The 21,755-nt window shown below is 34.7% G+C and overlaps 5 protein-coding genes across 7 annotated transcripts; 4 read left to right on the top strand and 1 right to left on the bottom strand.

Moving 5' to 3' along the window:
* On the top strand, positions 1,821-2,532 carry LOC104746669 (cysteine-rich and transmembrane domain-containing protein PCC1-like; the record flags this gene model as incomplete). The annotated part of the gene is given in 3 exon segments (XM_010468194.2): positions 1,821-1,890; positions 2,036-2,183; positions 2,293-2,532. Coding segments are annotated over 3 exon segments (276 nt in total), but the record flags the coding sequence as incomplete, so codon positions are not given.
* Positions 6,507-7,117, top strand: LOC104746668 (60S ribosomal protein L27-2-like). The gene has a single exon (XM_019236471.1). It carries the CDS (start codon positions 6,546-6,548, stop codon positions 6,951-6,953), a length of 408 nt encoding a protein of 135 aa, XP_019092016.1. The 5' UTR covers positions 6,507-6,545; the 3' UTR covers positions 6,954-7,117.
* LOC104746667 lies at positions 10,085-13,510 on the top strand. Of its 3 annotated transcripts, none has more exons than XM_010468192.2 (5): positions 10,085-10,367; positions 10,693-12,542; positions 12,641-12,845; positions 12,934-13,121; positions 13,242-13,510. In XM_010468192.2, the coding sequence occupies exons 2-5, from the start codon at positions 10,694-10,696 to the stop codon at positions 13,319-13,321; spliced, it is 2,322 nt and encodes a 773-aa protein (XP_010466494.1). In that variant the 5' UTR covers positions 10,085-10,367; position 10,693; the 3' UTR covers positions 13,322-13,510. The 3 variants fall into 3 exon arrangements, with proteins under 3 accessions (XP_010466494.1, XP_010466492.1, XP_010466491.1); XM_010468190.2 differs by having other exon boundaries at positions 12,931-13,121; XM_010468189.2 differs by having other exon boundaries at positions 10,086-10,367; positions 12,925-13,121.
* LOC109129330 lies at positions 13,607-14,139 on the top strand. The gene is made up of 2 exons (XM_019237332.1): positions 13,607-13,754; positions 13,821-14,139. Exons 1-2 carry the CDS (start codon positions 13,659-13,661, stop codon positions 13,941-13,943), a joined length of 219 nt encoding a protein of 72 aa, XP_019092877.1. The 5' UTR covers positions 13,607-13,658; the 3' UTR covers positions 13,944-14,139.
* Positions 17,209-21,138, bottom strand: LOC104746666 (gamma-aminobutyrate transaminase POP2, mitochondrial). Its single transcript, XM_010468188.2, has 19 exons — positions 20,980-21,138; positions 20,490-20,590; positions 20,301-20,385; positions 20,144-20,216; positions 19,914-20,011; positions 19,671-19,763; positions 19,504-19,577; positions 19,379-19,417; positions 19,202-19,290; positions 19,052-19,128; positions 18,884-18,958; positions 18,709-18,756; positions 18,519-18,602; positions 18,347-18,434; positions 18,175-18,253; positions 17,929-18,022; positions 17,771-17,849; positions 17,550-17,665; positions 17,209-17,428 (listed from the first exon to the last, which is right to left on the bottom strand). The coding sequence occupies exons 1-19, from the start codon at positions 21,022-21,024 to the stop codon at positions 17,351-17,353; spliced, it is 1,515 nt and encodes a 504-aa protein (XP_010466490.1). The 5' UTR covers positions 21,025-21,138; the 3' UTR covers positions 17,209-17,350.

The following is a 21,755-nucleotide window of genomic DNA, read 5'->3' as shown; positions in this document are numbered from 1 at the left end:
ATATATATATATGCATATCTTTGTGAATATGAAGAAATTTATCCTCAAATTGGCCTAATGGGCTACAATTTCAAAATGGCCCACTTTCTAATATTGGGGTGTTACAAAAAAGGATATACAATCATAATATCCACAAATTATATCATCATTTTTAAGATTAAAATAATCAGTAATGAATACACAATATTATATTTCAAACAAAGCATCGTCTCAAACAGAGGATCATATAAATTTGATTAAATTAATTTATATCTGCCGTGATTTTTGATGTTCTTATCGGTTACAATTAGAAATTTAGTTTAGTGGAAAAAGTGTCAAAATTCTCTTTATAAATATGTGCCGAGACACGTGAAAGTCGGTCTACAATGTTGTCTAGACGAATCAAATAAGACGAGAGTAACAAGTTGAAAGAGAAAAGACGAACTAAGTAGCTCGTCCAACTTAGGCTATCGACAAGTCTGCCATCAATTGTTTGTCATTTTCTCTAACCGTTTTCTTCCTTTTTCGGTTTTCCTCTCTTTAAGTGTCGTACGCCAGTATTTATAGAGTACTGTGTCGGTTCATCCATCGGAAAGACCGGAATTCCCTCGCTCACATTCCAACAGTTTTTGGGCTTCTGTAAATGTCTATAGGTCGGACTTTATGTGGGAGTGAGAATCCACCCCCAACAGTGATCACTAATGAAACTAACTATACCTGTTTGGATTATACTTCAAACTTTGAAATTGATACAAAGTGGAATCTAGTTTTGTAAAGAACAAGCTTACCACTTAAATTCCACCCAAAAAGATCTCATTTTCCCAAGAATAGGAACTCAAAAAAAATCTCCATGGATTGGAATCTAATTTTATGAAGAACAAACTTAACACTTAGATTCCACCCGAAGCGATGTTATTTGTAACACCCCGACCATTAGCCCTTTTAGTGGGCTTCATGTCCACTCTCGGCCCTTGGACCTACCTCTTTTGGTTGGTCCCATGTCTACTTCTGGCCCGTGAGCCACCTATATTTGACGGCCAATTTGCCATATCCCAAAGGTTTTAAAATTTTGTTTACCAACCCTACAAATCACCACATAATATTTTTCATGTTGAACATGTACGTGTCAATAACCAAAGTTTTAATATACATACGTTATAGGCCAAGGCCACAACGGCATTATCGACCTCTACCACATACTTAAGTACTTATAAAGTTAATTATAGATAACCAAATCTGGCAGGAAGAATATTTGGCATTAAGGAAAACAACTTAGGAGTACTATTACGAATTTATCAGTATAACTCCTACGGAATGAGCTTCTTTAGCTACCGTAGCTAGCTGCCAAGCCTGCCATCGCATTACTCTCTTTAAAGAGAAGAACTTGAGCTTAAAGTTGAGATATACAAATGAAATTTATAACAAGCAAACACACAAAACACTGGTGTTTTAAAATTATTTTCCAATTTAGTTGCTTTAGGCCTCAAAAATAATAGAGATTACGTAATCTTCGTGTACGTCATGTACGTGACGAAAGCCATTGATGCATCAAATTAATTAACCATGTGGATGTGATTCACCATGTTGCTTCAAAGACATCACTTGTGAGATATAAGGGTCTGTCTTTTTGCGTTATGTCTGGCAAGTTGACGGTAGGATTTATGAGGTTGAACATGCTTCTGCCCGGTAAGTTGTCCTTGAGTTTGATGTTTTTATTGTTCTATATTGACTTTTCTTTCTTTTATTTCGAGGATAGTAAAAAAATTAAAAACAAAAAAAAGAATCTTGATATTCAATCTCCTTAAATTTAGAACCACTGCACAACACTCTCTTCACTTCATAATTCTCACTTCATCACTCCTTCAACTCCTGAAATCAGAATGAATCAATCCGAGCAGAATTCCTTATCCGGTACCTCTTCTATTATTTTCTAAAGTCATGATCAATGTCCGACGACGTATAATCTTTTTTGGCCACATATAAAATATAATTATGCATGAACAAAAATTATCCTATGCACACCAATTAGATAACTAATTAATCTTTTTGAGCACAGTGGAGAAAACTTCACAGCCTTCATCAGGTCCCTACACACTGCCACCGCCGATTGGTTATCCTACTAGAGATGCGATGGTGGGTGATCCTCCGGCAGCAGCAGTGGAGACCAAATCCAAGGGCGTCGAAAAAGCAACGAAAATTGTAGAGTATATATTTCTTTTAATTTACTTTCTTTATAGTTATGTTTCTATATAGTTTGGCTCTAATTATTTGCAATATATTCAACTTTATTTTTAATGATCTGTCTGTCTACAGAAATACTGGTAAAGGTATTGAGGCATGTTGCGAATGTCTCCTGTGTTGCTTATCATAATCAACAGGATGAGACTGAAGTCGTTCACGAAATCAGAAAAACAACGTACGTAATATATAGAAATTAAAGAACCATCCATCAGTATCTTATTATCTATATTATTCGTTTGTAAGGACTCCCACGTACATTGCATATTTTAAGTTTATTTCCTTCATTGTTTGAAAGGGATCCATGATTCTTCATTTGTTTCGTATACTTTGTTTTCATATATGTCAAAGAAAAAGAAGAAGAACAAAAGCTACTAGTAACTCGTAACTATCCAAAGAAAACTGTGTTACAGAGACTCAAATTGTTTCTATTTTTTAATCATTTTATATTTTTTATTAATCATATTTTTAAATCGAAATATTAAATACTGTTTTTCTTTCTTTTTTGAAAAAAAAATTTTGGGTTTTTAGTCTTTTTACGTAAAATTTATGTCATTCTAGTTATTGGATAAGATAGAATGTTAATCTAAAAATTAATTGCCAAATTTGTATCAAACTGGTATATTTTCACTATAATTTATAATTAAAAATTTCAATCTAGTTAAATACACTTTATCTTTTTCACCAATGGAGATGCTCTTAGTAACTTATCAAAATTCTTAGATTCTTTTTTATCGTAGCGTTGAATTGATGAACTAATTTTGAGAAGAGAATCAAATGTTGCAAGCCATCAGCAAAAAAGAAGTCCATGTGTTGAAGTAATAAGCAGCATATCCTCTATGTGAAATACCAATGAAACAATCTCACAAAGCACATTTACTTGGTTATCCTGAGTGTAAAAAAAAAACTGATTCTTTCTTTACTTGCTAAATTAGTAAGAGATTGAAATAAGTGAGAAGAAAAAACGGAAGCAAAGGATCCATAAAGCCAAGATCTTTCATTCAAACACTGAACCTAGACGTAAGAAAAGATTATGCTTCAAATACAAAAGCTTACATAACTACTTTCACCAAATTAGACAATAGAGTTTCAAAGTTCACAAACCCATCACAATACTAATAAGAACTTCAATCATCATAGCCAAAAGCTAATCTCGCCCTTCACTTCGTTGGGCATCAACAAATCCCCTAGCCTCTCAGCATTTCAACACTTGTCTCCCTCGCCTTACAATCCCAAAAGCTAATCTTGTCATTCACTTCCTCTGTCATCATATTAGACTCATTACTATGTACAACTTGCTGAACACGACTATGTTCCCTTCTCGCAAACAAAACTGCTTGGAGTAAACACACAACTTGTCTTGCTGCCCCATTTGGTGGAGATAAGTAAGGAGGAAGACTGTCGAATAGCGCATCATATTGCGGCATCAGTTTCTTTTGAACTGAATTAACAATCCAACGGTCAAGCTGAGGGGTTGTGCACCTCATTATTTCCACCCACCGAGCTATACCGATCATACGGTGCATCTGTGATAGAAAAACAATCTCAAAAGATAAATAGGCAAGCCAATAAATATATAAATAAATAATATAAAGTTAACTTACTTCACTACAAAAAAAACAGACATATTGTATCACTTAAATAGTATCACAAAACTAATTGATATTATTTCAAATTACTTTTCAATAATTGATATAAAAATGATAATTTTACATCAGTTATAATAATTGATATTATTATTGATTCATTTCATTATAATTGATGCAAATGTAAATCACTTACATCACTTTCAGAATACTAACACAAAATATATAATTTTACTTCACTTAATAATTGATGTATTTATTAATTTCTATAGACATCACTTAGAAAAATGATCCAAAATTTACATCATTTTAAAAATGATGCTAGTAAAATTATGTGTCAAATTAATATATTAATTGAACTATAAGAAATAAAAAAAGAATAATATGTTACTTTTTAATCGGCTAAAACTAAAATTCAAACTGACAACACACAAGAAAGAAAACAATAATAAAAAAAACAGAATAGCCTATATCTCACATCGACTGTATCAAAAAAAAGTTCTCAATATTGCTCCTATATATTCTCTCACTTAATCGTACATCTTTAAGGAGATAACAACTATGTGTGTGGTCCCATTAAAAATACAGTACAAATAATATAGATAAATTATGAAATGAATATATACAAATATGATTAAAATATAAATAATTAAATATTATATTAAAAAAAAAATTATTTTCATATAATTTATTATAATATTGATTTCAACATCAGTTTTCTAAAATGATATAAATATTTAACAATAGTTGATAAATGATGCAAATATTTTATATCAATTTAGTAAAAATGATGTAAGACTTGCAACATTTTTTAGAAGTGATGTAAATGAACATCAATTCTAATAACTGAAGCAAATATTTATTTCAATTGATGCAAATAATTTGCATCAACAAAATGTAAATCATTTACTCAAGTGATGTAAAATATTTTAGCATCATTTAAATATGATACAAATATAAAATATAAATGATGTAAAACCATCATTTTTTGTAGTGCCTCATTAACTAGTTGAGAGAGAGATGAACTAGAAGAGAAGGGAAGAGTATAAAATGCTACACGTTGATAGCCGGTCCCATTATCAAATTCCGATTGGTACGTCCTTAGTTTCAACAATCTCTGTAATGCATAAAACGAAATTGGACTTACATCAGTAGTTCACACATAACATCAGATGCAAATACTAAAAGTAATAATAACAACCTCATCTAAATCAGCTAAGAGCAAGTCGCAGGTTGGTTACGTGTGAGTTGATTTGGTTGCAAGTGAGGACCATTGTCACATGTCATCCAACATTGACGTTCCAAACATAATGCCGGAACATGAGGTGAATGATATCTCGAAGCTTTGTTAGGATCACGCTGGGTGAATGATTTAGGTAATTTTAAAAATAGATTGGAAAAAAAAAATGAAAAACAGTGAAACGAATTATATATTTACCAATCTATATGACCATGCGAAATTGAAGCTGAAAGGGTCCATCAATATAACTAGGGTGTCATTTTCATTGTCTACCTGTTTCTTAGCTCCAGCTTTTATGGCTTCCTTAATGGCATTCATATTCACATAAATATATACTTTACACACTAAAATTATTTTAAAATATACGATATAAATGCTTAATCGATGTCTATCACAAAAGATGATTTTTAATATTGAATTAACAGTGAACATGTACTGCATAGTACTAACATCAACAATTTTTTTAATATAACTAATTAAATATATATATTTAAAAAAGTTCTCCTCAAACTAGAGTTATTAATCTAGTAGAAAAGGTTAAAAACGATAACAAAATCAAAATATAATTTGTATAGGAGGTTAAAAATACTCATTGTGAATTTTTTGTTCAATTATCCCAAATATATATTACACATGTAATTGATTCGTTTGTTTTATCCGAGTAAGATTTGGATCACTACCATATTTGATTCATCTCGAGTAAGATTTGGATCACAAATACTAGTTTTTCTTTTTGTGTCTCTCTAATATTGTTATTTCTAAATTGTTATATTATATTTTTTTTGTTGGTGTTAGTACTATGCAGTACATGTTCACTGTTAATTCAATATTAAAATCATCTATATGTTAGACATTGATTAAGCATTTATATTGTATATTTTAAAATAATTTTAGTGCGTAAGATATATATATATATATATATATATATATATATATATATATATATATATATATATATATATATATATATATATATATATATATATATATATATATATATATATATATATATATATATATATATATATATATATATATATATATATATATATATATATATATATATATATATATATATATATATATATATATATATATATATATATATATATATATATATCTTTGTGAATATGAAGAAATTTATCCTCAAAGTATAGTTATCAATCTAGTAGATAAAGTTAAATTTTCTGTTTAGTAGGTTTTGAATCTTACGAATTTTTAACTTTAGTTTTGTTAAACAAAGGATATAAGATGAATCAAATGATAGTAAAACTACATACGAGTTTGAAATATAATTTCGAATTTGGTGGCTAGGCTTCAGGGCATAAAATGAATTTATAAAGTGATATGGGCCTTTAGGGGTCATCTCATCTAAATGGGCTGAATTTGACGTTGAAATGATCAAATTAGGGTTTTTTTTTTGTCCTCAAACACTATATAAACACAACCATCTCTTTAATTAGGGTTTTCGTCTTTGCGGTGTGGTGTGCGAAACCGAAACAATGGTGAAGTTTCTGAAGCAGAACAAAGCCGTGATCCTCCTCCAAGGCCGTTACGCCGGGAAGAAGGCAGTGATCGTCAAATCCTTCGATGACGGAAACAGCAGCCGAGGTTACGGACACTGTCTCGTAGTCGGACTGAAGAAGTATCCGAGCAAAGTCATCCGAAAGGACTCAGCGAAGAAGACGGCGAAGAAGTCTCGTGTGAAATGTTTCATCAAGCTCGTGAATTACCAGCATCTGATGCCTACTCGTTACACGCTCGATGTGGATCTGAAGGATGTCGCGACTGTTGATGCTCTTCAGAGCAAGGACAAGAAGGTGACTGCTCTTAAGGAAGCTAAGGCTAAACTCGAGGAGCGTTTCAAGACTGGGAAGAACAGGTGGTTCTTCACCAAGCTCAGGTTCTGAAGAGCCTTTGCGATTTTATCTTATCTTTATCGGATTTATAATTTACATTTTTTGTTTTAGTTCTAATAGAAATGAATGTGGATCATGGTTGGTGTTAAGACGTTTATGTTGGAATTGAATCATCTTTTGCTATATTGATTGCCTTAATCGTTACTGGTTTAGTAGCTGAATTGATTACATTACATTGTGGAAATGTTGTTAAAGAGTGTGGAGTAAGTATTGAAATGGGTTTCTCTGATGATCTGTTTCCTTCAATCATCACCACTTGTTGATTATGAATCTAAGGATATGCTTTTGTATTGTTTTACAGTCTTAGGTTTCTGCTTGATAAGTATTGTTTGTTGTCTCTGTTCTTTAACTTCGTCTAGGAAGATACAGAGTCTCTGTAGAAGCATGTTTGAGTTTTCAAGTGTTATAGATAGATAGTGTTGTAACCAGTAACTGCATAAGAAGCTAGAGAGGTGATTCGAATCTTTCTTCAACCATGTTGTTTAGCTGTTAAAGATTGTAAACTAATTTCTTCCTTGGATATGAATATAAAAAAGTTAGGAGATGATTATGATGTGTTTGTAGTGTGTAGTGGAACTGCCATTTTATCTTGACAAGTAAGATAGGTAGCAGTGACTATACATTTCTGAAACTTGAGTGCAACCAAATCTCCTTGGACAAAAGTTATGCGACTCAATAGCAAAGCGAAATACCAACTATTTCCATCTCCTCTTAAACAAAACGAAAATTGAATGTTCCATCCCTATCCCAATACCTCCCTTATACAATTAAACGTTGAATCTTCTGTCCAGAGCCTAGATGAAAGCTAGTTATCGTGTAACTAGCCTGCCTCATATTCGTTCGTTTCACTACTTGTCATATGTACTAGTAAGCTTCAACTTAAACTAAAATGCAGGTATTTTATAATCTACTTGTCATCTTCCGGAACCAAAGTAGGAGTTTAGGTTGATTGTTATTAACGATCTTGATTAGCTTGTAAAAAGGTTGTCTCTCACTTCATATTGTTACTATAATACTTTTTAACATTTGTTTTCATCTATATTAACATTTTTACAGCAGTTTTGGCAAAGAAGCCTTACAATTAGGATATATTTACATCTCATGACATTGTAATTAAGACATTTAAAAAAATAAAGGAAAAAATTGAAATAAGCAAAAATCAAGTATGAAAATACATGTTTTCCTAAAATATCTGAACAAAATTTATTTCTATTTTCCTTTTTAATTACAAGTTTTAAATCTATATATACATTGGGTATGTCATTTTAAAATGGTAAGATAGATTACTAAATTGATACGCAATTGAAAATTCTTGATAATAAAGGTATGTAGTTAATTAGGGCACTTACATACTTCATAGGTTTAAATAACAAAAATTATCTCATGGTACAACACGGGGTAAATCCTAGAATGCAGACCTATGATAATTTACATGTTGACAATTTTAAAAGATATTCAATTCTAGATTAATAATAAATTATCACTAGATTAAGACCCGTGGTAGAGCATAGGTTAAAAATTATTTTATTTATATTGTAATTTTAAAATAAAATATAATTTATGTGATTGTTTTTAAAAGTTTTTTTGGATAAAATATTATGCAATAAAATTATATGCTAAATATGGTGACTTGAAAAAGAAACTTTTTTGTAAATTTTATATTGTTAATGATTATGGATAAGTACCCGTGCTATAACACTGGTTAAATTTTATTTTATACAAATTTTTTTATATTTTCTATTTTAAAATAAAATTTTAATATGTTATATTAGTTTATGTACGTGAAGTTATTTCAACAATTTATATTCTAACCTCATGACTTGAATATCATTATAAGACATAATTTTGTGAATTTGGTTTTTAAAGAGCGAGTTATTATATTATGAGTAATTTAATATATTGTTATACTTTTTGTTTTAATATACTTGGTTTTTTGAAATTTTTTCATATTAGGTATGTCATTTTAAAATGGTAAGATAGATTACTAAATTGATAAGCAATTGAAAATTCTTGATATAAAGATATGTAGTTAATTACGTCACTTACATACTTCATAGGTTTAAATAACAAAAATTATCTCATGGTACAACACGGGGTAAATCCTAGAATGCAGACTTATGATGATTACATGTTGACAATTTTAAAAGATATTCAATTCTAGATCGATAATAAATTATTATGGACGGGGTCAAATGGTGAGATAGATTTTGGTCAACTGGTAAATAGAAATTTAATATATTACTAATTGTCGTTATAATATGGGTAATTCATCATTTCATTTGTTTGTTTTATTAATATTAAAATATTATATATATAATATTAAATTGAGTAAATAACGATTATGTAAAAAAAAACTATCTCGCGGTATGATAAGGTTAAATCCTAAACCTAACAATCAAGATATAATTATATAAACTTAAAACACTAAATATATATATATATATAGATAACTTAATTTTTTTTAAAAAATTAGTGAAAAAATCGTCCCGTAGGTTAAAATCTAGTATTAAATTGAATTTCAGGGAAGTTGTAATGAGGTGATGAAGAATTTTGTTTAAACATTAATCCATTGCTTGTGACTTTTCTGAAATAGAACAAATATATAAGATGTTGAGCAAGGACAGATTTTGTTTTTGTCAAAAAATTAATATACAAATTTGTTTTATTTTTAATTGGTGTTAATAATAATAAAAAGCTACATAGCTAAATCATAATTGAACATCTAATAGTATATTGTCAAAAAGAATTCAAAATGAATAATGTCTAATTTTTTTACTTTGTAAAAAAGTCAAGTAACAATGTAAAACTAATAACTAAAAGTTTTTAAAATGGCCAAAGAAAGTTATTTAATGAAATTAAAATTGTAATTTTTGTATTCAACCTCTAATTAATTTTATGATAAGACATTGAAAAAACAATAAATATTATTAACGCAAAATCATGTTTGAGAGGACAAAAATTAAAAGATACCCCACATAAAGTCAGTTATCATCATATCAGACCTTATACTTTACATAAATTATCACTTTAGTCCTCAAATTAAAAACCGATTTAACCACAAAAAAAAACAAGTTTAAGCCAAAAACAAGAGAGATTTAGATTTAATTTTAGGATATAGAAATAAATAAAAGTTGTCGTTTTTATAAACCAGAAAAGCTGCCCAACTTGTTCTTCTCTCGAACCCTAAACGAGCCGGGTCCATCTCAAAAAATTTCTTCGACATTGCATTCCTCCGTCGTCTTCAGATCCTTCCCTACCGTTCCTTAAACTCTTCTTCTCCGGTCGATTCCACCTTTTTCTTCATCGGAACCGAAGTCCTTGTACCGGAATTTCATCCAGCTTCTTTTGTTTACCGAACCGATTTGTCGCGTAACCAACCCGGTCACGAACCTCCAAACCAAAAAGGTTCGTTCTTTGTTTGTTCTTACGAGAGGTGAATTATTCAAAAACAAACTCAGAAATTTACGATTTTGCTGCACTGGGTTTATGAATTTTGCGTTTTTCAAAGCTCTTTCCTTGATGGGTCGATTCAATATAATCCGATTTGTATCGAATGAACGAAAATTTAACTTCTTTGTTACGAAATTTGCGAGCTTTATATTATATTATATGCAGCAGCTGAGTTCTTCTTATAAGTTGTGTGATCTCGTAATGTTTTGATTGGAGGATCTAGGGTTTTGGGAATGTGAATTCATGGCTTCTTTGTTTTGTGCGTGTTTTTTTTATGTAGGATGGATTCGGATTTAGAGCCTGTAGCTCTTACACCTCAGAAACAAGACAGTGCGTGGAAGCACTGTGAAGTTTACAAATATGGGGACAGAGTTCAGATGAGATGTCTTTACTGTCGGAAGATGTTTAAAGGAGGTGGTATTACAAGGGTTAAGGAACATCTTGCTGGTAAGAAAGGACAAGGCACGATCTGTGATCAAGTCCCTGATGAGGTTCGTCTCTACTTGCAGCAGTGTATTGATGGCACTGTGAGGCGTCAGAGGAAGAGGCGTAGGTCTAGTCCTGATCCCTTGCCTATAGCTTATTTCCCTCCTTGTGAAGCTGAAACTCAGGTTGTTGCTCCTACTGATGTGGACAATGGTTTTAAAACGCCGGGTTCTGATGTGGTTGCTGGTCAAAGCACGGGGAGGACAAAGCAGAGAACTTACAGGAGTAGAAAGAATAATGCTTTTGAGAGGAATGATTTGGCTAATGTTGAGGTTGGTGTTGGGAACAGTATGAGTGACTTGCTTGGTCGAGATATGGACAATTTGATTCCTGTGGCTATTAGTAGCGTGAAGAACATTGTGCATCCGTCTTCCAAAGACCGGGAGAAAAACGTTCATATGGCGATGGGACGGTTTCTGTTTGATACTGGAGCTGATTTTGATGTGGCTAATTCTGCTAATTTCCAACCGTTTATGGATGAAATTGTTTCTGGAGGGTTTGGTGTTTCTATTCCCGCACGTGAAGACCTCAGAGGCTGGATTTTGAAGGGTTGCGTCGAGGAAGTGAAGAAAGAAATTGATGAATGCAAGTCTCTGTGGAAAAAGACAGGCTGTTCTGTTCTAGTTCAGGAATTAAACTCCAACGACGGCTGCCCTAAGATCCTCAAGTTTTTGGTTTACTGCCCGGAGAAAGTAGTGTTTCTGAAATCCGTTGACGCATCGGAGATGTTAGATTCTGAGGATAAGTTGTTTGAGATACTTAAGGAGGTGGTTGAAGAGATAGGTGATAGCAACGTTGTTCAAGTGATTACAAAATGTGAAGACCATTACGTCGCTGCTGGGAAAAGGTTGATGGATGTGTATCCTTCTTTGTACTGGGTTCCTTGTGCTGCAGACTGCATAGACAAGATGCTGGAAGGATTCGGAAAGATGGACTGGATAAGCGAAATTATCGAACAAGCTCGAACCGTCACAAGAATTATTTACAATCACAGTGGTGTTTTGAATCTGATGAGGAAGTTCACTTTTGGCATTGATATTGTGCAACCAGGCGTTACCAGTTCAGCCACAAATTTTACAACAATGGCAAGAATTGCTGATTTAAAACCCCATTTGCAGGCCATGGTTACTTCGTCCGAGTGGAACGATTGTTCATATTCGAAGGAAGCAGGTGGATTAGCAATTACTGAGACTATCAATGATGAGGGTTTCTGGAAGGCATTAACATTGGCAAACTATATAACTGCTCCTCTTTTGCGGGTTTTGAGGATTGTTTGTTCTGAAAGGAAGCCTGCAATGGGGTATGTCTATGCAGCAGTGTACAGAGCAAAGGAAGCAATTAAGACACATATGATACACAAGGAGGATTACACCATCTACTGGAAAATTATTGATAGGTGGTGGTTGCAACAACATCGTCTTCCTTTGCACGCTGCTGGTTTCTATCTTAACCCTAAGTTCTTCTATAGCATTGACGAAGAGATGCGTAGTGAGATCCATTTAGCTGTGGTTGATTGCATAGAGAAGTTGGTCCCTGACGTCAACATTCAAGATATTATCATTAAGGACATAAACTCATACAAGAATGGTCTTGGGATTTTCGCAAAGAACATAGCAATCAGAGCTCTTGACACAATGCTTCCTGGTAAACCAATATCTTTCTCATTTATTGAAATTTCATTAAGACTTATTCATATGTTCTCAAGTGTTTCGTATGTACTTAAACATGTTCAATTCCTTTAGCTGAATGGTGGTCTACATATGGAGAAAGCTGTTTGAACCTGTCACGTTTTGCTATACGCATTCTGAGTCAGACATGCAGCTCATTGATTGGCTCAGGGAGAAACCTGACACTAATCTCCCAAATTTATGAAACAAAGAACTCCATTGAGCGACAACGGCTCAGTGATCTTGTATTTGTTCAGTATAACATGCGCCTCAGACGACTGTAAGTTTGAATTCTCTTACTCTTAGATACAGTGTTTCTTCAAAACAGAACTTAAGGGTTCTTTGTCTGTCTCCTCTAGGGGCAGCAGTGAAAACAGTGGAGATGACACTGTAGACCCGTTATCACACAGCAACAAGGAAGTTGTTGAAGACTGGGTTTCGAGAAACCAAGTTTGTATAGAAGGGAATGGAAGCTCAGACTGGAAGTCACTTGAACCGATTAAGAGAACAGAAGAAGTAGCTGTTGTTATTGATGAAACAGAAGACTTGGGTTCAGGTAAAAGCTTCACACTGTAGTAGAATCTAGTTTCGGAGAATACATATGTTGTTGACCATATATGTATTGATTGATGTGAGACAAGGTTGTAAAAAAGGGTTTTGAATGAAATATGAACAGGTTTCGATGATGCTGAGATATACAAGTTGGAAAAGGAAGCTAGCTATGAAGGTGGTTATTCGGAGAATCTCTTCACTTGAACTTCACCTCTCTATCTCTCATTCTGTAATCATCATAGGTTTTTAATTTGTGACTCCTCTTAGAGTTTGATTTGTATTATTAATAGAAGTCTTTACCAATTTAAGTTGTATCCCAGAAACTAATAATTACAGGATTCTTCTTCTTCTTTTGATTGTTGGTGATTGAAATGTTGTTTGGACATAAGCTAATCTTTATTCTTAAATCGGTTTAAGTGAAAAAGGGGTTAAATTCAGATATATGAAAAAAAAAAAAAAAAATTCAGATGTTATATATATAAAGAAGTCTTATCCTCGAGAGCCTGCCTTATCTTCACGTTTGGTCCTGAGAAGAGTAGAGATGGAAGGGATAAGCCATATTGCACTCCCTGTTCTGGGAATTGTCGCAGTCTCCGTTGTAACCTTCTATGCCGTTAGCTTCGCTGAGATCAGAGAGGTTAGTCATTATATTAAGCATGGTATTAATTAGTTAACGTTATCCCTTAACAATGGATTTATGCAGAAATCATTTAAAGATGTGTATGACTCGGAGAACAAAGATGGAGGAGGGTTCAAGACTTCTTTAAGTTCGAGGGAGAGAAGATCAAGAAGAAGAGAAGCAAATAAAAAACGTCCTAAATCTTGATTTGCAAATGTACCAGAGACCAAAACTATATCGTACATGTTTTGTAATCAAAGAGACTCTCTTTTAAGTCAATGATACATTTGTTTTTCTGGGTTTTCAATTTATATGTACATTATCGAATCTGGGACGTCTATGTCTTGTCCTAATGTTGTTACTGATGTAGCTGGGTATGGTCATGTGGCTTACTGTTTCTTCATCTTTGGTTTGGTCAGATATTGGTTCTGACTTCTGATCACATTTGCTAGAAAATTTGGATCTATTTTTTTCTGAAAACGACTTCACCAACGTCTGGAACAAAAACCCTGATGCTTGTAGAAGAACCCTGAAAAATGTGTTGAGCAAGACCTGACTCGTCGTCAAACTTTCGTCTCTTTGGCTCTGGTTCCTCAGGTAAAGGCACAGGCAGAGGTGGTGCAATCTTTGGCTCTGGTTCCTCAGGTAAAGGCACAGCCAGAGGTGGTGCAGGAGGTTGCATTAAAGGGGTTAGACTCTGATCACAAGCTCGACCAGGAATAGCCAGTTTAAAGCTGACGTGTGGTGGTGGGATGGGGACACCATCTATGTCAGCAAAACAGTCAAGAGAACTCACAAAATCATTCAAACAACCCATAGCCAAATCCAGTCCCTCTTGCTGGAAACGATCCACCCAATTGAAAAAACCCTCAAGAACGGTGTCCGCATCAAACTTTTTCCAAGGCAACAATACTCTGGAATAAAACTCAACAAGCTGACTATAGAAACCAAACCTGCTACCACTGGTCGGCTCCATAAACTCAAACTCTTGAGGTGTCTTCTTCTCAACCACTCTAGTCATCAAAGCCCGCATAAATTCCACCCCATACCTCGCCTCAAACTGCGCCGTGGCCTTAATAATACATGCCTCCTTGCGTGTGAAACCCAACCCATCGTGAAACATAGTAGTTGCAGGTCTTAGAGGAGGTTCCCTAAAAGGATGAGGCTTAGGATCATCAAGATCGAGATCTGCACAATACTGATGAATAGTAGCACGTCGAGATCTCTTTGGAGGAGGCAGAACAAGGGTACCAGGCCCCCTTAGTATTGGTGGGATCATATTCATCAAAAGGTGTACAGGTGGTGGCATGACAACACGATACTCTTCATCATCAAAGTGAGCAAAACAGTCAACAACACCCACAAAGTCAAACAAAACCCCTTCCTCCTCCATCTCCAGGACTCGGAGAATCTCAAAAAACCTCTCAAGAACGCTTGCCGTACAAGCATCACTCTCTTCCATCTCTTTGGAACGCCTTAATACTCTGCGGTACGCGTTAACCAACCCAGAGTAGAAAAAGTACCTCCTATCAGATAGGAGCACAAACCCAAACTGACGGTTCAAAACCACTTCCTTCCGCAAACCTCGTATGAAATACATCCCAAACTTAGCCACAAACTGCGCTGTGAGCATAATAGTACCAAGCTCCTTGAGTGTGATCCCCTTTGCAGGGAATCTAAATGTACGCAGAATATAAAAGGATTCTTGTGCATCATCATCATTATCATCATCTACACAACAATCTTGAAGATTCTGAGGGTTACAGAGCTGAGATCCCATAAACATTGAAAGGCGTTCAGGTGGTGGCAGGAGATAATCATAGGAGGCACCATGCATGTGAGTGAAAAAGTCAAGACCACCAACAAACGCATGCAAGTCAACGGTAGCCATCTCAACTCCGTCCTCCAGCTTCTCCAACTGAAGATGTTTTGAGAAAAACTCAAGTATCCCGGCGGTACAACCATCCTCAGTCCTCAACAGCTGATCAGAAGGCAGTAACACTCTGGAATAACGATACTCAATCAGATTGAAAAATCTTGACTTGTTGTTCCAACCATCATCAGTTGGCTTCAGAAACTCAAACAGAGGATTCATAACCACTTTCTTCATCAAATCACGACGAAACCGCGGTCCATACCGAGCCACAAACTGTGCTGTGAGCTTAATGATACCAAGCTCATTGAGTGTGATCTGNGATTGAAAAATCTTGACTTGTTGTTCCAACCATCATCAGTTGGCTTCAGAAACTCAAACAGAGGATTCATAACCACTTTCTTCATCAAATCACGACGAAACCGCGGTCCATACCGAGCCACAAACTGTGCTGTGAGCTTAATGACACCAAGCTCACTGAGTGTGATCTGGTTTTCAAAGAATTCATATTCACTAGATCGAGGACTTCTTAGCTCAACAGGTTGCGCTTGAGTAGTAGAAATAGTAGTAAGGTGGTTAGATCCGAGTGGGTGCATCTCTGGATATTGGCGCATCATGGCTGAAAGGTATGCAGGTTCTACCACAATATCATTATAGTCTTCATCATCAAAGTGAGCAAAACGGTCAACACCACTGACAAAAGCATGCAAATCGATCAAAGCCATCACATCACCTTTCTCCAGCTTTTCCAACTGAAGAAGGTCGAAAAAAGCCGGAAAAAGACCACTATTAAATCTAGCATCATTGGATATCAGAGATTCAGTGCAAGGCCTTAACACAGTAGCGTAGGCACGAACAAGGTCGTAATAGTAATCAAACCTGGTACTGGACCGCTCCAAAAACTCAAACTGGGGTTTGTAATAGCCCAGTTTCCCTCTCAAACCACGCAGAAAAAACCAGCCGTACCGCGCCACGAACTGCGCTGTGAGCTTAATAATACCAAAGTCCTTCATTGACATGGCATCAGACTTTTTAGGATAACGAAAAGAGTGACACCGATAACGATGAGCAGTCAACGGGAAATATACTTCATTGCGGTATTTGTTAAGCTTTTGCTTGTAGAATGGGTGACAAGGGTCTGAGTCACACAAAAAGCTATAATTTTTTCCATTGTAATTGTTATCAATGGACATGAGCGTCTTCTCCAACTCCAACCCTTTTTGGGAAACCAAACGTGCAATTGTCTTGATAAAACTTTTGTTTTCTGGAACGGGATTCATATTATTTAATCTGCGGCAGTGTCTAGCCAAGAACGGCTATGGCAAACGGAGAGGGAACGAACGACTAGGAGAGATGTAACAAAGGAAACGAAAAAAATCTCAACCGAAAGAAGCACCCTAGGCTTAGCTAGTCAATTGTCCCGATCTTTTCTTTGGTTCAAGATCGACTCATGTGGGTGAAAGAGATAAAATAAGGAACTAAAGCTGGAACCTTTATTATGTATATATAGTTATGGAAAAATAGCAGGAAGGCAATTTTCCTTTTTTTTTTTTTTGGTTCACGATCAAGTCATGTGGTGAAAGAGAGCTCTGAGTAAAATAAGGAAATAAAGCTGGAACCTTTATTATTGTGCAAATTATCGAACTGTGTAAAGCTAGTGAGTGACAAAAACAATTCATAAGGAAAGATGACAGAACGAAGAAAAACTTTTTTCATCAACATCATTAGACTCTCTGCTTCTTTACTTCTTGTGCTGAGCCTTGAGTTCTTTTACCTTCTTTTCAGTTTCCTTCAATGCTTTCCCGTAGATAGAAATCAACTGGAAATATGATCAAAACCCCAAGGAGGGAAGTAAGAAGAAGAAGCAGAGTGTTTTAGGGAACAAGTCGCAAGATTTTTTAGTAGAAAAAAAAAGACATAATACTGTCTCAAATATTTACCTCGTCGATCTCTTCAGGTGAGATAATGAGAGGTGGAGACATCATAATGCTATCACCTGCAACACGGACTAACATCCCTCGCTTCTGGCACTCGGCTCCAAAGTATGCGCCAACACCTGTTTACATCAATTGAAAATGGTTTAGCGATTTAGTATGGTAATGAGTTTACCAGAATGAGACTTTTTGTTTGGTCATGAGAGAGAGGGAGAAATTTTACTTACCCCATTCTGGTGGAAATGGTTCGTTCGGGGATTTGTTGTCTGCAAACTCAGTCCCAAGAATCAAACCTGTTCCTCTTATCTAGCAACCATCCCAAATTCCCTTAGTCAGATACTAAAAGATAAAAACTGGTAAGTACAGACCAAGAGAACTCGTGTACCTCTCCAATAATAGGACTACTAGGGGCAAAAGCTTTAAGACCATCTTGAAACCTTGGGGCAATTTTGGCGACATACTCTGGTATGTTCTTTTCCCTATAATTTAAAAATATGAACGTCAAAAAAGTGCAGTAAGAAAAGACAAAGGAGAAATTTAAATAACCTGAGTGACAGGTTCTGGGTTTATGGCAAATTACAATCTAAAAGCTGGCTCACTTGCATGAACGAACAAAGTGAGAAAAGCTTACTTGTATATCTTTAATGCTTCAATTGCTACGGCACATGAAACTGGATGACCAGAATAAGTGAATCCATGCGAGAAAGCACCTGAAAATTTAAAAAGTTTTTTAACCAGCATTGTAAGATCAGAACATTGGAATACTACTACCACGGTGAACATTTATTAGTTTACTAAAGTACCTAGCTTGTTGCTTTGGGAATAGATGACATCTGCCACTTCTTGGCTCATAAGAATGGCTCCAATCGGCATATATGCTGAAGAGAGTGCCTGAATGTTAATAACATTTACAACATGTCAGGGAATTTTGCCAACAGAGATAAAAAGCTACTAAATCAGCTTGCAAAATTTCACCTTAGCTAAGGATACAAGATCTGGCTTGATGTTGTATTTGTCACAGCCAAACATTGTCCCGAGCCTTCCAAATGCACATATCACCTTAAAGGCCAAACAAAATGAAAAAAGGATAGTGATATAATTTTCTTGTTGATTGATTTTTTGGTCATGATCCTGTGTGTGGACTGATAGTTTCATAGGCACATACCTCATCAGCGATGAACAAGATATCATACTTCTTAACAACAGCTTGGATCTGCAACATAGAAAAGGAGAAATTGGAATGGCTATATGAGCCCAATATCACATGCACAAAGATCTAACCACTAAACCACATAATCATTCTAGTGGTACTTAATACCAACAACGTTTCAGAAAATGACCTTTTCAAAGTATGTAGCAGGTGGAGGTATCACACCCCCAGCACCCATGACTGGTTCAGCTATAAAAGCACCAATCTAGGAAGAAGAATTTCTGTTAGATTGAGATACCAACATCATCATTAATGCATGAAGACTGAAAATTCACGTAAGTAATTATAGGATGTTTACAGTTTCTGGCCCCTCTTTGATGATAAGATCCTCTAAATTTTTGGCTAATCTGGTTGAGAACTCCTCTTCCGATTCGCCTGCACAAACAATTCCAAGGTTAAACAAAAAAATAATACTCTCTTTTAAAATACAAGCGAGAATCACTGATACCTGGAAGATGGAAACGCCAATAATGAGGGCAATCTGTGTGCAGCACAAATGGTGCAGGTAGATCAAAATTTTGGTGCAGCGCTGGAAGGCTGGAACAACAGATAAAAGTTTTTAGGGAAACAAAAGGAATCTTTACCACAGCTAAGAAGAATATCTGAGGAACTATATATATCCTACCCGGACAAACTTGCTGATATAAGAGTGGAGCCATGGTACCTGAAATCGTAACACCGAACTTATAAACACTTAAAAGATCTTGTCAAAACAGACAAACATATAAACAAGCAAATATCCATTCTCACGATTTATTTCTAGCGATAAATTTTTTCTTCTCGGGCCTTCCAAGTGCGTTATTGTAATACCAAACCAGCTTTACCTGCATTATACAGACAAGAGATTCATAAACAGCTCTTACAGGACAACAGGTTAGGCAATAAGAGGTCAAGGTACATCGTATAGTTATAAAAACCTGGGTATCGTTGGCCTCTGATCCACTGTTTGTAAAAAATGCTTTGGCCATTTTGTTGGCCGTGAACATGTCTAAAAGATCCTTAGCGAGGTCCTGTTTAAGCAGGAAAAACAGAACAATGATTAAATTCTCTATGATTGGCATCAAGAATACTGCCCTGAGTCTTGATAGCTCACAGAAAGTAGTAGCAGACCGTAGATAAACATCAAAATAATGACACAGAAATAAAAAGTCTTTGAGTACCAGAGAAGGTTTAGTAGTACGGTTCCAAAAGGAGTGATAAAATGGCAAGGTCTTCAACTGCTCAACAGCTGCAGAAACAAGCCTTTGCTCATTTCCTCCTGCAAAAATTTGAGTATCAATGAGAGACTGAATCAATGACATAATGGTAACACTTGCACAAATGTCCAGAGGTATGTACAAAGAGAAACATCAAGACATGTGTATTAATAGAACTATAGAAGGAAGATTACCTAAGGCAGTACACCAAAGACCAGCGAGAGAATCAAGATACTTTTTACCATTGTCATCGAACACATAACTTCCCTGTAAGAAGAATCCCACACTATTACATAACCGTTTGAATCAACAATTAGCATAGTACAACGATGATAACATATTGATATGTACCTCAGACTTAGCAATGATCAAGGGATCTACATCAGCACTCTGCCATCCAGCAGTAAAAGGTGCAAGCATATCATGCCCCTTAGACCTGCTCTTAACCAAAAACACATTTCCCACTATTCATATCTCGTTGAAGCTAAAGCCTTTAGTTTTCAAACCCTCAAGCATCATAAAAAAGAAAAAAACACTCACCTAATTGAATTTTGCTTATCAGGTGATGCTTCTGTAGTGAAGATCCTCCTAGAAGTAGAGTTCCCAGATATGCATGTTGCATACCTACTGTGCAAATTAACCTGCCATGAGAAAAGAGAGAGAGAGAGAGAGAGAGAGAGAGAGAGATCTTAGCACTGATGTTTTAAAGCTATGAACCACATCACTATTACAAAACACTATTCATCACAAGAAAATTATTGGCTTCACATTTACATAAAAATATAATATTTGAAAAACCTTGTCCCATGATTACTGGAGATTCCTAAACAGTATATACCCAAAAAGATATGACCTTTTTTGTTTATCTTGATCAATTTTGTGTGTTTGAAAAATAAAAAAATAAAAATCACTTTTTTATCACCCAGACAAGTTTTTGGCATTTCAATGTTATTCTGAATCTTGATCTACTAAGCTCTAAGCGCGACGAAGATGGAAACGACAAAATCGAGTTAAAAGAAGTTGAAGAAACCTGAGTGGTACGGGCCAAGCGTCGGAGGCTGTTGATGACAACCATTCTTTTGTTCTCGGGGAAAAAAAAAAAAAAGATCGAAGGAGAGAGTATGAAGAATCCTGGAGAGCTGAGATTGGTTAAAAACAGAGGATGATGATGATGGCGTTATGAATCAATAAAAAAATATCTCTTTGAGTTCCATTTGATTTTGTTCAGTGACGTGTCATTGAGTCATTTTATTTTTAACCATTTATGTTTTATTTATATAAATCAATTCAGATGCTCTTCTTCATTTAGCCAACTTACCATATCAAATATCAAATTGTACCAATTAGGCGGCCAACTAAGTGGGGTTATTGGTTTGAGATTTGAATAAAGTTTTAAAGATTTTAAATATTATGGAGAATTTGTTGTTATTAGATCAAGATTTTGTTAAATTCTGTTAAAGTTTAGTGTTATTAGTTTGTGATTTGTAAAAGAATATTTAAAATCTTAAAAAATTTGGGTTATTGAATTCAGACTTTTAGAAAGTCATTAAAAGTTTTGTGTTATTCAATTAAAACAAAAGAATCTAGGATTGTTAATGAGTTCAATTATTATGTTATTGGTTCATGATTTTAGACACTTTCTTTACAAAATAAAGTCATGGAAAGTATCACAAAAATACTGGGATTGTTTGGAAGACTTTACAAGATTTTAGAAACCTAATCAACAAAACTCTCTAGCAATCTTTAACAGTCTTTCACTTATTCACTTTTAATGATTTTGTTGAACTTTTCAAAAATCTTAATAAA

Source organism: Camelina sativa, chromosome 15 (genome assembly GCF_000633955.1).
Source record: "Camelina sativa cultivar DH55 chromosome 15, Cs, whole genome shotgun sequence".
NCBI classification, from domain to species: Eukaryota; Viridiplantae; Streptophyta; class Magnoliopsida; order Brassicales; family Brassicaceae; genus Camelina; species Camelina sativa.
This window is presented reverse-complemented; position numbering and strand designations above follow the sequence as displayed.

What these genes read in the sequence shown, in the direction of transcription:
- LOC104746668 (XM_019236471.1), top strand. Translation starts at nt 6,546, where the DNA reads ATGGTGAAGTTTCTGAAGCAGAACAAAGCCGTGATCCTCCTCCAAGGC.
- LOC104746667 (XM_010468189.2), top strand. Translation starts at nt 10,694, where the DNA reads ATGGATTCGGATTTAGAGCCTGTAGCTCTTACACCTCAGAAACAAGAC. An exon ending in TCTTGACACAATGCTTCCTG is followed by an intron (nt 12,543 to 12,640) that starts GTAAACCAATAT and finishes CAATTCCTTTAG; the next exon opens with CTGAATGGTGGTCTACATAT. An exon ending in AACAGAAGACTTGGGTTCAG is followed by an intron (nt 13,122 to 13,241) that starts GTAAAAGCTTCA and finishes AAATATGAACAG; the next exon opens with GTTTCGATGATGCTGAGATA.
- LOC109129330 (XM_019237332.1), top strand. Translation starts at nt 13,659, where the DNA reads ATGGAAGGGATAAGCCATATTGCACTCCCTGTTCTGGGAATTGTCGCA. An exon ending in GCTTCGCTGAGATCAGAGAG is followed by an intron (nt 13,755 to 13,820) that starts GTTAGTCATTAT and finishes GGATTTATGCAG; the next exon opens with AAATCATTTAAAGATGTGTA.
- LOC104746666 (XM_010468188.2), bottom strand. Translation starts at nt 21,024, where the DNA reads ATGGTTGTCATCAACAGCCTCCGACGCTTGGCCCGTACCACTCAG. An exon ending in GCTTGGCCCGTACCACTCAG is followed by an intron (nt 20,591 to 20,979) that starts GTTTCTTCAACT and finishes TTCTCATGGCAG; the next exon opens with GTTAATTTGCACAGTAGGTA. An exon ending in GAAGCATTAAAGATATACAA is followed by an intron (nt 18,023 to 18,174) that starts GTAAGCTTTTCT and finishes TTTAAATTATAG; the next exon opens with GGAAAAGAACATACCAGAGT.